The following is an 18418-nucleotide window of genomic DNA, read 5'->3' as shown; positions in this document are numbered from 1 at the left end:
TGAAACACTCCATTTTAGAGCCTCTGTGGATTGAGCGTTTTGATACGTTCACAGTATCTATATAGCACCTCGACCTGCTTCATAATAAAAAAAAGACATGGAAATTTCACTTTACAGTATGGGACCTTTAACTAAAGCAAGTTTCATTGTAGGTATTGGAATATAAAAGACCAAATCATGGCAAATGTCGTATATTTGTTGTTATATATTTATTATTATCTTGACAGACAGAAAATGTAGCTGAAGCTCCTTCTGAACCAGCTCATCCGACTAATATCAGTAACATCAACTATATATGTTGGCTCAATGAATATGGTCAGAGGAACAGGTTGACTATAAGAGCTGTGGAGACAACAAGACTGGGACCAAATAATGCTACTCCGTAAGCCTCCTAACTGCATTCAAATTTGTAGCTATTTTGTTAAGATTAAAAAATGCATTAAATAAAGTTTTTTTTATATTAGAAGCTGTAGCTTCGTGGTTGGTGATAATGAGTATCCAGCTGCCACTGGAGAAACAAAGAGGGAAGCTAAGGAGGAAGCAGCCAAGCTTGTATATGATGTGATATGTGGAAATAAAACTACAGAGGTAAGTAGTAATACACCCCAGTTTCTTCTGGCTTATGCAAGGTATTATATGTTGTAGGGTGTCACATACTCAGCAGGCTAAAATTGTATTTTCTTTTTCAAGACTGCAGATGAGAATCACAACCCCACATCAGCTCAACGAAAGGAGGAAACAAATCAAAATGTTTTTGATATCTGGTGAGTAAATCATAGCAGCAGTTCATTTTTAACCATATCCAAATAATAATTATCAGTGTGAAATGTTACTTTTTATTACAGTAATACGACAAGACGCCTCAGTATGAACTCTAAGGACAGCAGTTTTACAGAGACAAATTACATAGGAATTGTCAACCACTACTGTCAGAAAACAAACATCTCCCATAAATTTATTGAGGAAAGGAGATGCGGTCCACCTCATGACCTTCAGTGAGTATGAACCTGAACCTCTGTAACCTGAATAGACATTACATGCACTCTATTGCATACTCTTTATTGATGTTCAGTTGTAAACAACATTAACATGTTAGCGTACGTATAATGATGTTAACTATTTGTTCCTTTATCAAACACTACACAGGTTTTTCTACAAACTAGTGATCAACAATAAGGAGTACCCTGTAGGTGAGGGTAAGAGCGTAAAGGAAGCCAAACAAAATGCAGCTCAGCTGGCCTGGTCTGCTCTTCAAGAACAGACAGACTGGGACAGCAAGGTATTATTTATTATATATTTTGTTTCATCGTCTACATCTCAATGTGCGCATGCGCGATAGTCACATCGCAGGACGTTGCGATGTTGACGCTACAACTTCTTTGCTGCTTGATAAAAAAGTAAACTTTCACCGTTCTCCTTTTCCATGATTGTTATCGGCCGACCCTTCCCCTGACAGGGGTGGTCATGTGACATAACGTTAGTCTGACGGGGGGGGGGGGTTCACCGCAGAAAGCTGCTACCAGCCAGGCTAAAGCTAACATAGTTAGCCTAAAGAAACAAGGCGTCTGTCCCAACTAACGTTATGGTTCGGAGCTGCGACGCTGGAAACGTAACACTACTCTACAACATCAGTCTGTTTCTGATATAACATAATTTACACTGATTTAAGTGCTCTTGGATACACAGTTTGTTGCAAGAGTGTGACATGCAGGCTCTGCATGCACAGCAAACCAACAATCATGATCAATTTTAATCAATGTATCAAACAACCAAAGCAGGCCCCGCTAGTCGACCACAACCTGAAATTTAGAGGAAGCAACATGCATGCATTATTAATATCATTCACTCTAGCCTGGATCGATATTATATGAATACAATGGTGTCATGTCAGTCAACCAGTGTATTTCTTCCTAATTTCCCTCTCCAAAATCACTTCAGAAGAGTAGTCACAGCACTTACTTGCTTTGGTTTTTGTAAAGCATTCAAGTTCAACAAAGACTGGTTCACATAAGAAATTTTTTTCATTTTTATTTTCTTTGTAGATGCACTCCCCTACAAAATCACCCCAGTAGTTGAGAATGATTTAGTATTTCTAAATAGGACTATTTATGTCCTCGTAGGGGAAAAAAATATCGCATAGTAAGTTTTTTCCAATATCGTGCAGGCCTAACCCTTTGCAAACACGTGACCACGACCACGTGACGACGCCATGACGGACGCCAGAATCACCAGAAGCACAAGCTAAACAGTGTAGTTTCATTAGTTTGAATCAGTTTAAAATACATAACACTAAATAAACTGTAATAATAATACTATCTTCTTCTTTATGGCTTTTTCTATTGAACAACAAATTGTCGTGCCGTTATCGGTCGAGGTAGGGCATCTATAGGTGCTTACAAAGAACGGTATTTGGAGAAGTTGGAGATAGTAGGATTGGATACTGACCCTTACCTTCTTCCTCCCTCCGTTTTCACGGACCTCATTAAATCACCAAGTCTGCCTGACTTCAGTACACACGATCTGTACCACTATGTGGTAAACGGGGTATCCCCATATACTGGTGCTGATCTCAAAGCTTTTAAAAGTCTGGATGCTTACCAGTTCTTTGTAGCTGGCTGGGTTACAGGTACGCGATGCTATGCTAACGGCGGGCGGAGGTACCTCATAATGGCAAAGATAAGACATCAATCTAGGGTTTATTTTGTATTAACATCTATTCTTTACTTAAGTAAAGATTTATATAACACGTAGCCTATGTTTTTAGAGGACATGGTCGGTCGTGGCTACCGTTGTTCACTGGGTGTGCCAATGCAACTTTCTAATGGATGCCTGAACGCATCCCAGCTCTGGGAAGTGCAGTCAATTGTCTATCACACGTTAATCCATACAGTAAATCACGGAGTGTATATGATCAGTAGTAACCACACATACTTGTAACATCTAGTCATCTTCTTATCTGTGATTATATTCGCTGTGTAGCCTATGTTAAGATTTGACCGATGGATATTACGACGCGATGGGCAGCAGCTAGCGAGCAGTCCAAAGCTAGCTGCAGCTAGCTGGTCGGCTAGCCGGGGTAGGAGCTCCACAGACCTGCATTTAACTCTTTTTTGGACGTGGCATGTCATCTTTAATTTAACCAATATTTTTTGTATGTGTGTTAAGATAAATGATCAAGAGAACGGCTTTCTTTTTGGGATATGTAGGTCAGTGAATAACCGATGATAGTTATGTGGGTCATCATCGGGTTGACCTGTTAACAGGAACAGCTGGTTAGCACGGCAGCTAGCTGGTTGAGGATACTTTTATTATTATTTATCAGTCATTTAAAACAGAAAGGCAATACATACACATGCTTGTGTTGGTGAGGATTACTCTGCACATTGTGTATGTGAGAACACAAACATGTACTTGTTTGGCTTGCCGTCCGTCTACAGCATAGCTCATTAGCTCTTCCGCCGTCCGTCATGGCGTTCATAATTTGCGCGAGTAGAGTGAGACGTACTGTGCAAAGGGTCTATAATCACACTAAGTTGCCAGTGTATTAGGTACTGTACACTTACCATGGCTAAAACGAATGCTGTCTAATACAACAGGCCTGCGATAAAACTTTTTATTTCTTTCCAGACAATGTCACGTTCTGTCTTACTTTTTAATGGTGTTGTGTGCCATCAAAAATTACAGCATAGTGATATTTACAGCAGATCTCAACCCTAGACACTTTTGATTACTTTAGAATAAAATGGTTCCAGTGAGGTAAAATATCACATAAAATATATATGTCTAACATTTTGTGCACTTAAGGTGTCCGTCCGGTCAACAGTGTCCGAAGATGGTGCACCACCTATTTTCTCACCGCAATCAACTACCCTGTAAGACACTTATTGTTATTACTAAAAGAGCAGAACATTGAGTTAAATACTGAGAAAGCTGTACTCATTTCCCTCGTTGTATTCCCCTAGGGAGTCCCATGAATCATCATCACAAAGCACATCAATGAGCACAAGTGGATCAATAATATTCACTGATTCATCAAACCCTTCCAAGGCTCAGGTGTGTTCTCTCAGAATAAAAAATCTAAAGTGAAAAATCACTTTAAATAATGAACATTACTTATTTATTTATTTATTATTCAGAACATGCTACATTAATCAACCACTTTTTTTGTGAATTGTAGATTCCCATAAGGTCAGCAGCATCTGAATATGATGCCAGGTTGTCAACTTCACTGTAAGCCACTGTATTGACCCAAGTATTAAAACAGATTGTAGAGCTTAATGCTGAAAATGCATCATGCATCTTATTATGTTCTCCTAGGGAGTCTCTTTCATCGTCACAAAGTATGTCAACGGGTACAAGTGGCTCAGGAATATTCACAGATTCATCCAACTCTTCCAAGGATCAGGTCTGCACTTTCTATCACAATCTCATAAAAACAATGTTATAATCTGCTTACTCAGTATGTGGAGAGGGGAACAGAATAATAGTGAGTAGAAAGTTTAGTTTGTCCAGTCAAGGAAACTAGAAAGTTGCACATTTGGAGATAGTATATTATCCAAAAGACAATATACTACTTGGCTGTTTTATATGTCATACTTCATATAGCATGTAACACTTAATAATCAGAGTAAGGATCAAAATTATAAATACATTTTATTCTTTTACTCTCTAAGCATGTTGTCAAAGACAAGAATATGGGGAAAAGTCAGAATGAGACATCCACCCAGTTAAGGTATGAAAAAAATGCATTATTGCATATATAGCATTTTATACTGAAGTGAACTTGAATCTTAATCAATAAGTGCTGTACAATCAAAAATACATGTTTTGTACCTTTTTACATAAACAATAGTGTTAATCTTGACAGGTTTACTTCAGAATTTGAGCCCATGGAGTGTCTTGGCTTTGGAAGTTATGGTCATGTTCACAAAGCAAGACATAAACTGATGGTGAAGGATTATGCTGTAAAAATCGTCGACTATGAGGAGTAAGTATGCGGTAGAAAGGTTCCACTGTGCATGTGCAGCATTTGTGTTTTGTTCATTAATTTTCCTTGTTTACTTTCGGATCAGAAAAGCTCTTCGAGAGGTGAAGACATTATCAGACCTCCTGCACCGTAATATCGTCAGATACTATACAGTTTGGACGGAGGATTCAGGATACCAATGTTCAGCTGGCAGCTCAGCTGGCAGTTACAGCTCTTTCCAGTGAGTCCCAGGCACTTACCTTAGGTCTGAACTTTCTTATTTTAAGTTAAAGGTGAAATTAATTTTTCAATCATTTTCCTACTTTTCTAGATCTTCAGATAATTCATCAGCAAAGTCCCTTTATATTCAGATGGAGTTATGTAACACCAAAACCCTTAAAGACTGGATTGATGAGAAGAACAGTCAGCCTCCCCAAGACTCCAAGAGAAGAGAAGAAAGTCTCAGCATTGCTCAGCAAATAGTTAGTGGAGTGGAATATATTCACTCAAAGAAGCACATCCACAGGGACCTTAAGGTGAGAGCAGACTCCGCAGTGTGTGGCTGAGGCAAAGCTGATATACATATAAGCTACCTGTATGCAGTGTTGGGAGTAACGCGTTACAAAAGTAACGCAATTACAGTAATGTATTCTTTTTTGCTGTAACACAGTAATATAACGCATTACTAATTACATTTCAGTATTATTATACGTGTTATAATCTCAGTAACGCGAGTTACAACAGCAGTGTTGAAAGTAACTATGCCGTACTTTAATACAACTGTAAGGTACTTTTAATTGAGTATTTTCATTTTCTCCTACTTGCCTATTGTATGTTTTACTTCTCTATTTTTATAGCTTTAGTTACTTTGAATATTCATATTAATTATACAAAATATTATGAATAATATATGATGTATTAAAGTGGATAAAGATGAGACTTTATTGATCCGGTGGTGAAATTCACAAGCTACCTGCCAAGTCAAACTTCCGCTGTTATGTGGGTGAAAGTAACTCAAAAGTAATGCAAAAGTAGTGTAAAGCATTACAATTCAGAGACAGTACTATTGTAATATAACTAATTACTCTTAAATGACAGTAACTAGTTATCTATAATGTATTACATTTTGGAAGTAACTTGCCCAACACTACCTGTATGTAACTTCAGGTGTATGAGCATTTGTAATGTCCTCGGTTTTACCCTGCCGAAGCTCCACCAGTACCTTAAGACAGATCCTAAATCAACCAGTAGTGAAGCCTATCTGAGGGCAGAGTACCTAGAACCAGTATATTGTTCTAGTGCTCACTGGTAGAAAGTAGCAGCACCACATACTAGACTTTTGCCCCTCGCTAGTATTAGGCCAGATCCTGCCCCTGGTGGAAAGGTGCTGCTACTGCAAGCTCTAAGTTCACTAGTTCATGTGTTAAAGTGCTCATATTATGCTTTTTGGCTTTTTCCCTTTCCTTTATTGTGTTATATATCTTTTTTGTGCACGTTATGTTTACAAAGTGAAAAAGCCCAAAGTCCACCCCAAAGGCACTTACCATCTCCAACAGAAATCACTGTTCACAAACTGCTCCAAACAGCTCTGTTGTAGTCCAGCCTTTACTTCTGTGACGAACGTGTGTCACTTTGTAACACACGTTATAATGCTCGCCTAGCTGCTAGCATGGCACAACCTCATACTCTGCTTCTGACTGGGTAGTAGTCCTTACCTAGCTACTGTGCATGTGCGACTCCCAACAAAGAAGAACTGAGATGCCTCACTTGGTAGCTAAAACAGAGAGCTCAACACACAGGGTGAAAAGAGGAGCTGCAGCAATGTGCATTACAACAAAAATATGTTTTTTTTTTTTAATTTAACCATGTAAACCTATTCTGATATAACCTCTAAATACAATTATGAACCTGAAAATGAGCATAATATGAGCACTTTAATACTCATCGTGTGGGGAGATACATGTTTATTTGTTTCAATTTCTGTTTTTGCTTTTTATTGTTAAGCCTGCAAACATCTTGTTTGGACTGGATGGAGAAGTGAAGATTGGGGACTTTGGTCTGGTCACCACAGATGATGATGCTTCGATGGACAGAACAGAGAACACAGGAACCCGGTCTTACATGGCTCCGGAACAAGTGAGATGGTCTTTACTGACAATTACTTTTAATTTGTCTGTATTATTGTGTCAACAAATATGTTTTTCAAATGTGCTTAATTAGTTAGGCTACCTATATGCCCTTTCACACTTAAGTCTCAACTGTCTTTACCTTTGGCAGTGAGAGCTTTACAAATCAAAATTTTTACATCAAACATGTTACAGATTTTATATCAACATACATAAAAACATTTTTAAACTGAATTGCAAATTTAGTCACTAAAATCTGAGCTGAAAGCTGAAGTTTCAATTACCTCATGAGCATACAGTAACTAGTTAATCTTAATGATGATTAATGAAAGTATAACTTTTTGCTGCAGAAGTACCTTGTGTCAATACTGTGTTTTTATTCTGTCCCAAAAGAGGAAGAAGAACTATGACCGAAAAGTGGATATATTTGCCCTGGGGTTGATATATTTGGAACTTCTTTGGAAAGTCTCTACTGGCCATGAAAGACGAGTGGTGAGTCTTGCATAAATAGGACGTAACATTGTGTTGTTATTAAAGATTGATTAAATGACTTACCACAAAAATGTAACTACATGACTGAAGATAGGAGATGAAATGGAACTTTATTGTTCCTCTTGTAATCGGTCTTGCTTAACTTTTTTCTGAGAGCATATTTTGAATTATTAGTTCATTTCAGGCTAGTCTTCACTTTGCCAGACCCTCCTCCAAAGCGCGCTGAAGGAGAGTCTGGCTACACCACACAGCATTCGGGGATGGGAGGAAAACGTGCTCTGGTTTATTGGCATTTTTTTTAAACCAATCAGAATCGTCATGGGAGGTGCTAAACTCCGTCGTGCGAGAGAAAACTCAGATTGGACAGATAGTCTAGCTAGCTGTCTCACTTTACTATGCAGAGATCTGAGGAGCAGTCAACAATAGTCCTCATGAATCCATCGAATTTAAAATTCCAACACAAAGAAAGCGGAAGGAGATGGAAAATACATGCATCCGGTGGAACGCGAAGGATATAGACTAATTTCAGGCTAACATATTCTTTCATCCTTTTATTACCTCATGAATACCAGGTTTTGGATGACGCCAGATGTCAGAAGCTTCCCAAAGACTTTTCAAAGACTTTTCCCCAAGAGGTAAGTTACAATATTCTTATTATCATTACTGATTCCCTTGTCACATGAAGTAGTATTTCCCATAGGGTGTCAGTTTAGTCATGATGGTCACCAACAGAGTAGCAGGGAGGCTGACATGCAGGGCTTTGCAATGTTTTGTGTTGTTTTTTGCAGAACAATATCATTGAGTTAATGCTGCGTGAGAAGCCAGAAGACCGACCTGATGCCAGTAAACTGAAGGCAGAGCTGGAGAAGTGGGCTCAGACATTCAGCCCAAAAAATGTGCGTCAGGAAAATGCAACTGTCTGATTATCACAAGCAATTGTGACAAGTCACATTAGCATATAGAAATGTTGCTCTTCTGATGTCTGTGATTTACATCAAATGATCTGATATACTGTTATAAATATGTTGTTATTAACATTTTTATGAAAATGTTTAATGTACTGCACTTATATAGCGCTTTAACATGAACTTTAACTGGCAATGGGTTCTATGTTTTGCTTAAGGACACTTCTATATGCAAACAGGAGCTAGAGTTATTAACCCTGCAAATGAGGAATAACCTAAGAAGGGGACCTAATATTATGGGTTTTAAATGACAGGGAAAGAAAAATGAAATCAAGTCTTATTATGATTTTGAAAAGTAACTTTTGCATGAATTCACATCTGTCCAGCTTTTATTAAATAAATAATCACGTGTCTGTAATTTCTGTGTTCACAGTTGACATTTTATTCTATGCTGGAAATGGTTACATGTATTTAAAGTGGTGTCACATTACAGCCTTTGTTTTGTACTGAATAATGGTATGTTAAGTTGAAAAATTAAATAATGGTTATTTGGAGCATAATGGTCATGCATCTACAGTCCCGACTGGAAACCTACTGCAACATCAGTGGCACCGCACTCTCCTGGCTCCGTTCCTATCTCACCAAGAGACAACAGTTCATACACATCAACAACTGCACCTCCTCCGTTGCTCCTCTGTCACAAGGCGTCCTCCAAGGTTCGGTGCTTGGTCCTCTCCTTTTCATCCTTTACATCCTGCCACTCGGAAATATCACACACAAACATGGTCTTCACTTGCACCAACTTCCTCCAACTCAACTACAATAAATCTGAATTGATGCTCATCGGCCAGAAATCCCTCACAAAGAACACCCATAACTTCGGTCTCACTGTCAACAACTCCACCATGTCTCCATCCCCACACATCCGTAACCTGGTAGTCATTTTCGACAGCAACATCACTTCACTTCACCACATCAACCAAATGACCAGAACTGCCTTCTTTCACCTCAAAAACATTGCCCGTCTCCGCCCATCACTCACCTTCTCTGCTGCCGAAACTTTGATTCACGCCTTCATCACTTCCAGAATAGACTACTGCAACAGCATCCTCTATGGTTCACCTGCAAAAGCCTTAAATAAACTCCAATACATCCAAAACTCTGCTGCCCATCTCCTCACCCACACCCATTCCCGTGATCACACCACTCCCATCCTTGAGAACCTCCACTAGTTCCCTGTTTCCCAACGCATCCAGTTTAAAGTCCTCCTCCTCACCCACAAAGCCCTCCATAACCAGGCTCCTTCCTACCTCACAGAGCTGCTCCACCACCACTATCTCCCCCATAACCTCCGCTCCTCTGACGCAAACCTCCTCTCCCCACCACTCAGAACCAAGCACCGTACCTGGGGTGACAGAGCTTTTACCATTGCAGCCCCCTCCCTCTGGAACTCCCTACCCATACACATCCGTGACTGTACTGACCTGGACACCTCTTCAGATTAGCTTTCCACATACAATACTCTTACATTTCTCACCTGATAGTTACTGGTTTTATTGTTTTTAATTGCTTTTAATATTTTAATGTGCTATGTGCTGGTTTTACTGTAAAGTGTCTTTGAGTACCATGTAAAGTGCTATATAAATAAAATGTATTATTATTATTATTACAGTACACTAAATGTACACACACACACACACTATTCATATAGACAGTATGGTAGCCAGATAAAAATGCTTGGATGGCCATGATCTCCCAAGGCTGGACCCTCATTTTTTGTGTGTTACAATAATCATTAAAAACAATAATGGAAATACTGTCAATATTTCTATTTTGTTTCAACAATTTCGTTGAACAGAATTCAGGGGTTGATTAATTAATTAGTTGATTTAAATCCAATGCCAAGTAATACAGGGCCAGAATCACCAATGTTGATATCAGTATTTTCTTTAATATTAAAAACATTACCATCATATGTCAGTTGTCAATGATTTACTCACATGCATGTCTAAACACAAGATAGTGTTTGATGGGAAATAAATATTTTGTGAACGAATAAAGTGATGGTTGCACACAACAGCTGCAAAGAAGCAGACAGAGCATGCGCATAAGCAGGGACGTCGTTAGGCCTATTTTAGGGGGGCTGAAGCTTCCCCAAAATGTTCCTAAGCCCCCCTAAATAATTCATTCATATTTAGACGCAACAAATTATATATATAGCTACAAAAAGATAGCCGAAAAGTCGGAAGTTAGACAGAAGTACAAAGAGTCGTGCTATCAAGATGATGCACCGCACTCTCTCGTTGCATTGGTGTGAACTGACAGCTTTCAGAGCGTTGCGAGTAACTGGAGGATTCATCTCGTCTCGTCGCTATTCTTTGGTCTGAACTCGCTATGCACCCTCCCCCCCACACATACACACGTTAATGGTGAAAGGAAGATTGATTACACGTAGTGATACAGAGTGAAATAGTAAGTTGTTTTTAATTACCTGCTTACCTTTAGCTACGTTTTCTTGAGGTAAAGGAAAGGGGATATTTTGGTTTGCTATGGAAAACTATAGTTAACTAAAGTAAAAATGAAATGGTTAACTTAGCAAGCTAATCACAACTCGTTATTCCTTGCCAATAATATAGCCTATCTCTATAGTAGGCATATTCTAGCGGTAGTAATGATAGGCTACAAACAGTTGTGTTCAAAATAATAACAGTCCAACATCACTAACCTCATAAATCAATTTTTTTGGTAGAAGTGATATTTCTACATGGCAAATAATTTACTAGTAAGTGTTGTAGAGTCATAGAAAACTAACAGACCCAACAGTCATGACATGCATGCTGCTCATTCTGTGAAATTGAATCTGTAATTGAAAGGGGCATGTTCAAAATAATAGCAGTGTTGTGTTCAATTAGTGATGTGATTGATTATGTGAAGAAACAGGTGTCAATTATGGCCCATATTTAAGGAAGGAAGGAAGCAAATGTTGTGCATGCTGGTTATAGTGCATTTCACACTGAAATAGGCTTACTCAGCAAAATGGGTCGTTCCAGACATTGCTCTGAGGAACAGCGGACTTTGATTAAAAAGTTGATTGGAGAGGAGAAAACATATAAAGAAGTGCAGAAAATTATAGGCTGCTCAGCCAAAATGATTTCAAATGCCTTGAAATGGCATCCAAAGCCTGAACGACGTGGGAAAAAACGGTCAACTACCATTCGAATGGATCGAAGAATAGCCAAAATGGCAAAGGCTCAACCAATGATCAGCTCCAGGAAAATCAAAGAAGACTTAAAGTTACCTGTGAGTACTGTTACGATCAGAAGAAGGCTATGTGAAGCCAAGCTATCAGCTAGAAGGCCCCGCAAAGTCCCATTGCTGAAAAAAAGACATGTAGGCCTACTGAATAGGTTTTTGGGTCTAGGGGCCGCAGACAGTTTGTCCGATGACCCCCATGCACTGAATTCAAGCCACAGTACACTGTGAAGACAGTAAAGCATGGTGGTGCAAAAATCATGTTATGGGGATGTTTCTCATACTGTGGTGTTGGGCCTATTTATGGCATACCAGGGATCATGGATCAGTTTCAATACATCAAAATACTTGAAGAGGTCATGTTGCCTTATGCTGAAGAGGAAAAGCCTTTGAAATGGGTCTTTCAACAAGACAATAATCCAAAACACACCAGTAAGCGAGCAAAGTCTTGGTTCCAGATGAACAAGATTGATGTTATGGAGTGGCCAGCCCAATCCCCAGACCTCAATCCCATAGAAAACTTGTGGGGTGTGTTAGAATATATTTTGTGAAAGTGTTAAGAAGAGGTTTTTAGAGTTCATGTCGCTCCATTGTTGCCCCTTTTCCCTGGGTTATGAGAGGCCATCTGTAATTAGACATTAGAAAGGGAGTGTGGGATAGGCCTGGAAGAAAACTTCTTCTCTGATCGGGGGGGGGGAACGAGGCAACAGTGGTGCATGTCTTTTAAGCGCGGGATTTGTGACACTGTATGGAAGTGACTTGGCTCTCATGAAACTCCTTAAAAGTTTGCAGGAGATTAAAACACAGGTGTTCAAAATCCAACAATAGCGACTTGTCTCTTCTGAGCTGAGAATGAGAAGTCAAGGTCATGTTTTTATACAGTGTGTTACAAATTCGTTAGGAGCCGTCTGGAGCCAGAAGATCTGGACTGGATCCAAACTGATGAGAGCACCACCAGGGATGGGACAGAAATGGATAAATAGACAGTATCTTATCCTGGTCCGTTAGGAGAGATAGACTCTGCCTTTGTAATATCAGATCTGTGTACACGTACTTGTATTCTGCAATATCACTCCCTAAAATTTGTTATTAACTTTAACTGGACGAATCCTGAGTTTTTATTTCTCTGATCTACCAGTAAACGAACACCAAATCAGAGTGTAGTGACCAAAGAATTGGAGACCAGTCAATCGGTCACATTTTAGAACATAAAATCCGACAGGTGACATCAAAAATGCTGTTTCTGAGGCAAAACCCAGTAATGCAGAGGAATTGTGGAATGTAGTTCAATCGTCCTGGGCTGGAATACCTGTTCACAGGTGCCAGAAGTTGGTTGGCTCCATGCAACACAGATGTGAAGCAGTTCTCAGAAATAATGGTTACTCAACTAAATATTAGTGCAGTGATTCAAAGTAAAGCAAACCCTTGAGACATTTTTCAGTTTATACAGTAAATGTTTGAGTTTGTAAAGAAAAATGCAAATACTGCTATTTTTTTGAACAGCCTAATATTCCTTTTTCTTCACTTTCTGTAAAGGTATAATACAAACTTGATCAATTTTGGTCATGTTTTGATTTGGAATTGAATGTGCAGTGTTCCCAATGCATTGGTATTATGGAATTAAAAGCTATTCTAAGGATTTTGAGCATTATTCACTTTTTTTAAACACACTGCTATTATTCTGAACACAACTGTAGGTACCAGCCAAGTCTATCAGCCATCCCTGAAGTAACTTGCAGTCAATGCCTTATGTCCTTTCTGGAACTCGAGGGCTGAAAATAATACAAAGTAAGATTAAGCACCCAACTGTCTGAATCTGAGACTGTACATTTTATAATGCAGTGTCAGTAGATATGAAGAACGAAGGTAACTTATGAAATAGAAATTTAGGAAGGCTGAAATCATAATTTCAATAGGAAGACAATAATGAACATGGCGAGTGTTTTATACAGCTGAGTTTCTTTAATTATATTTAATGGGGAGGATTTAACCAGGTTCACACCACACTGATACAGGAGGCAGATAAACACCTAAACAGCTGGTTGCCAATTGCTGTGTAAAATCAAAAAGATTTGTTTGAAAATTAAACAAAAAGGGTGCAAATAGGGTAAGACATCATTCTAGCATGAACTATCACCAGACGTTACTATCAATTTGTGCATCATTGCCCTTACAGACATATTGCAGAGTAGTGCAAAGGCTCATGGGACACGGTGTTTTGATCTGTTCCTGTCCAAGTTGAAGTGTGTTTTAATGATCTGTTAATGTTTTGGGTGTGCATTTTGTATGGGTTGTAGTGTAGTGTTATGTGTGGTTGATTTAGGCTAATGTTTATGTTTATTTACATAAATGAATTGGTATTAGCCTACCATTACCAAGACCAAGGTGGGGATTGATCCAGTCTGGGCAGTGACTACTATACTTCTATTCTTATATACAGTCTATGCTACTATATCGTTTTTGACTAGATAGATTGCAATCCAGTCTGGGCCATGAATGAATCTTTACAAACAGCTCGCAACAACTTAAAAATGCCGATCCGTCACAACGGTTATTGACATAACATCAACAAAGGCTAGGCTACTATAAATCACTTTCTCTTTACCGACATCTTATTCCAGTTACAACTTTATGAGGACTATGGTTAACCTTTTCTCAGATCTCTGCAAGGTAATTCCAGACAGCTACCTAGACTATCTGTCCAATCTGAGTTTTCTGTTGCATGACTAAAACAACTTTTAAACGTAGGACACATCTTCCACCAAAACAAGTTCCTTCCGAGCCTATTTTGCAGCGGCACCGCGGCTTTTTCTCCGGTGCCTAGCACCGGCCAAGACGATTGTGATTGGTTTAAAGAAATGCCAATAAACCAGAGCACGTTTTCCTCCCCTTTGGAGGAGGGTCTGGCAAAGCGGGACTCTTTTATATACTGTCTATGGCGAGACTACATGACATTGACCGAGAAAACGAAACTTACTGTGGGTTAGGCTGAATTGGAATTGTAACTGCGCCCAATCGTAGCGAATTTATGGAAGCAGAATTTAGCAGAAAACAGAAATAATATAGTAGGCCTAGTCTGAGATTAGCACTTTATTTTCTGTTAACATTCCGAATGTGGAGTTATTTATAATGGACGTAGCTAAACTGAAGGAGTATGCACTGGAATATAAATTGGAGCTGAAATATGAGGACGTCGGATCTGTTGGCCCTGATCACATTAAAACGTGAGAACATAACTTCTCTGTACTGGTGGATTTTACGACCTGGACAGTTATTAATGTAGGACTTTAAGAAAACTGGTAGGCTACTTTGATAGGACATGCTCTAGAATAGTATTTGGTGTTTGTTATTGAGAAGAAATAGAAAATGGGTGTATTCTATTCTAGGCCTATGTGCTTTTGGCCAATCAGTGACTTCCTGCATGAGGTATGTTTGTCCTACACGTTGTCAGCTGTTGCCACATTGAAATCACACATGAACTAAATGTAACTTTAGGTTAACATGATGAACATACATCAAAATTGCGTGGAGGTAGTATTTATTGTTTTCTGCATATTGACAACCCCTGTTGAAAAAAGCAATAGCAAAAATGTTAAGCGTAAGTTGGCGTAACCACTTCAAAAAAGACTAATGCAACAGTGTTGAACTTTAATATTCTTTGAGTATATTGTAGCCCACTGACACCAGTGGTGAAACATTTCAAAAACAGCTCTATTGCTTGCGCTAAATTAATTTGATAGTAGCCTAATACACATATCACAGCATTATAGCCTAGGTATATTATAGCATTATAGCCTAGGTATATTATAAGTATACAATAAATTGGGCCTACTCAGCTTCACCTGTGGGGATGTTAATCATTGTGCAGATTAATGTCTTTACTGCAACCCCCATCACACCACATTATTTCATCATCTTGTCTGTTTAACAACGTTTATATTTTCTTCTCAGATTTACCGTAAGAGCAGTCCTGGATGGTAAGGCGTATCCTGATGGAGTGGGGAAGAACAAGAAGGAAGCCAAACAGAATGCAGCTAAAAATGCCCTGAGGGGCTTGTTGGAGGAACCAATTCATCCTGTAAGAGTATTCTAGCCTACCTCTTTATTGATTGTGTGAATATTTGTATTCCAAAGTACAGAAGAATTTACTGCACACAGGTCTCCTTGATGTATATTTGTTATTATGTTGACAGACCGAAAATGCGGCAGAAGCTCCTTCTGCATCAGCCCATCCGACAAGTATCACTCAAGCCAACTATATATGTTGGCTCAATGACTATTGTCAGAAGAACAAGTTGACTATAAGAGCTGTGGAGTCAACAAGACTAGAACCAAATAATGCTGTTCCGTAAGTCTCTTACTGCATTTAAATTCATAGGTATTTTGTCAACATTTAAAAATGCATTAAATAAAGTTTTTTATGTTATTAGATGCTGTTGCTTTGTGATTGGTGATGAAGAGTATCCGGCTGCCACTGGGAAATCGAGGAAAGAAGCTAAGGAGGAAGCTGCCAAGCTTGTACATCATGAGATATTTGGCAGTATAACTACAGAGGTAAGTAGAAATACACACCAGTTTCTCCTGGCTTAATGTAAGTCCTAGAAAAGAGCAGAGGTAAGAAAGAAATTGGCTTGCTTGCCATTGACTGTTTTTTGGTTGTGACATTTCACACAAATCTCTAATAGAATATATGACATTTTGTATATTGGTTAGATCCCCTGTGCTGCCGGGGTTGAAGATGTGTGTGAAGTGTCCATGTTGTGAGTCTGGACAGACATGGATGTAAAGTGCAACTTGACTGGTTGGCGGAGGCATACAACCACAAGGCGGTAATTCTAGTTTTGTTTTCAAGCCTGGAGAGGAGAAATACAGATGTCCATCAAGTCAACCAGAGGAAGAATTGGATCAAAATAAGTCGGACATCTGGTGAGCACAAACAGTGGAGACACATTGTTTCTGTTTGATTATGAAAGGTTTTAATAAGTATCTGAATTACTTGTTATTACAGTGAAACGACAAAGAGCTTGAGTGTGATAACCAAAGACGAAGGTTTTACAGACACAAATTTCATAGGACTCCTCGACCGCTACTGTATCAAAACAAACCTCATCCATGACTACATCTTAGAAAACAAGTGCGGTCTATCTCATATCCCTCAGTGAGTATGAACCTGGACCTCTGTAACCTGAATAGACACTACAGACACTCTATGAAAACTCGATACATATGAAAAAGATATCTTAACACAATAATCTAAATATTTCCTCTCTGCCTGCACAGGTTTTTCTACAAAGTAGTGATCAACAATAAGGAGTACCCTGTAGGTGAGGGTAAGAGTGTTAAGGAAGCCAAACAGAAAGCAGCTCAGCTGGCCTGCTCTGCTCTTCAAGAAGAGACAGACTGGGACAGCAAGGTATTTCATATTTTACACTCCCTTTATATAATCAAATATACTCTCAGTTACCAGTTAATTAGGTACAGCTAGCTAAAACTAATATAGTCTAATACGACAGTCCTGCAGTAGATCCTACCTTTGTGAAGGTTAAAACGTTAAGTTTTTGTTGAAACTGTTTAGAGAGGTGTTGATTCAACTTTATGATCATTTTAAAGGCTGTAGTTTGTGGTGCTGTTGAACTGCGTTGTGTTGTACTGACAGGTGTTTTGAATATTTTGTCCACCAGATTTATATCATGAGGGTAGGCTACATTACAGAAACACCTCTCTGTGTATAACGATACAATTCAACAACTCCGCAAACGGCATCACCCAAAATTATCATTAAGTCGGAGCGACACCTCTCTAAAACTGTTTTGACAAATATTGAACATTATACTTTATCCTTTATGAAGGTAGGATTTACTGCAGGAGTGTTGTAGGGCTGGACCCGAATATTCGAATATTCGTTCGGTGGGTTGGTATTCGATTTGAAAATTTGACATTCGAATATTCAGTTTTTTTTTGTTTTTTTTGTTTTTTTTGCACAACCTGGCATCCCCCTCCGAATGGTTCTCATTCGCGCTTGAATATGTTCGAAATATAATACTCTCTTTTACATTTTTAAAAATGTAATCACAAAATATCAGACAGTAATCAGACATTAGCGTCATGGACTCATGGCAGTGCGCTACCCCCCTGGCCCGTTATGAACGCTAATCAGCACATCTGCGTTCATCAACCACCAGAACCGGACCGTGTGGGTGTGCAGAGAGAGAGAGAGAGAGAGAGAGAGAGAGAGAGAGAGAGAGAGAGAGAGAGAGAGAGAGAGAGAGAGAGAGAGAGAGAGAGAGAGAGAGAGAGAGACGGTGTTGTCTTGTGCGTTCTGCATGTGGTGTCTGCTGATGTGCAGGTTACCTTCCCCCCAAACACGGACACACATATATACAGATACGTCTCGCTTTATAAGATAAATAGCCTGCCTATAAGTGGCATCACGCTCTGTCTGCACTTGTTGTGTAGTTGTGCTTTGCATGTGTGGGATTCTGATACGTCCTTAAATTCGGGAATTGTCGTTTGTTTATTCAAAGTCAAAGACAGTCCAAAGTAGTGCAACTTTGCCCATTTTTGTGGGTCTGAGGTGTATGCCACATTTTAGCTGCCAAAGCTCCGCTGCGCTCTGTCTCTGGTCCTCAGGGTGAGAGGGGGAATGGCCAGCGGCTAGAGCGGCAAATCCAATGTGT

General features: G+C 39.2%; 1 protein-coding gene and 1 long non-coding RNA gene across 3 annotated transcripts in view; one reads left to right on the top strand and one right to left on the bottom strand.

The window, feature by feature from the left end:
* Positions 1 to 18418, top strand: part of eif2ak2 (eukaryotic translation initiation factor 2-alpha kinase 2) — a 63081-nt gene that overhangs the window by 26832 nt on the left and 17831 nt on the right. Inside the window, exons 1-7 of one of the 2 annotated variants that reach the window (XM_031301505.1) lie at positions 14729 to 14965; positions 15693 to 15819; positions 15935 to 16089; positions 16172 to 16295; positions 16594 to 16667; positions 16750 to 16899; positions 17022 to 17154. In XM_031301505.1, coding sequence (XP_031157365.1) covers positions 14871 to 14965; positions 15693 to 15819; positions 15935 to 16089; positions 16172 to 16295; positions 16594 to 16667; positions 16750 to 16899; positions 17022 to 17154 — 858 coding nt within the window. In that variant the 5' untranslated portion in view covers positions 14729 to 14870. Of the gene's footprint in view, positions 1 to 1146; positions 1280 to 14728; positions 14966 to 15692; positions 15820 to 15934; positions 16090 to 16171; positions 16296 to 16593; positions 16668 to 16749; positions 16900 to 17021; positions 17155 to 18418 lie in introns of those variants that run through there. The other variant, XM_035992145.1, reaches the window with a different exon arrangement.
* Positions 8818 to 9827, bottom strand: LOC116051295. The gene is made up of 3 exons (XR_004105318.2): positions 9593 to 9827; positions 9394 to 9398; positions 8818 to 9167 (listed from the first exon to the last, which is right to left on the bottom strand). It is a non-coding gene; the product is annotated as an uncharacterized LOC116051295 (long non-coding RNA).

Source organism: Sander lucioperca, chromosome 15, assembly GCF_008315115.2.
Source record: "Sander lucioperca isolate FBNREF2018 chromosome 15, SLUC_FBN_1.2, whole genome shotgun sequence".
Lineage (NCBI taxonomy): Eukaryota > Metazoa > Chordata > Actinopteri > Perciformes > Percidae > Sander > Sander lucioperca.
The sequence above is the reverse complement of the archived record's forward strand: the minus strand, read 5'-3'. Positions and strand labels throughout refer to the sequence as shown.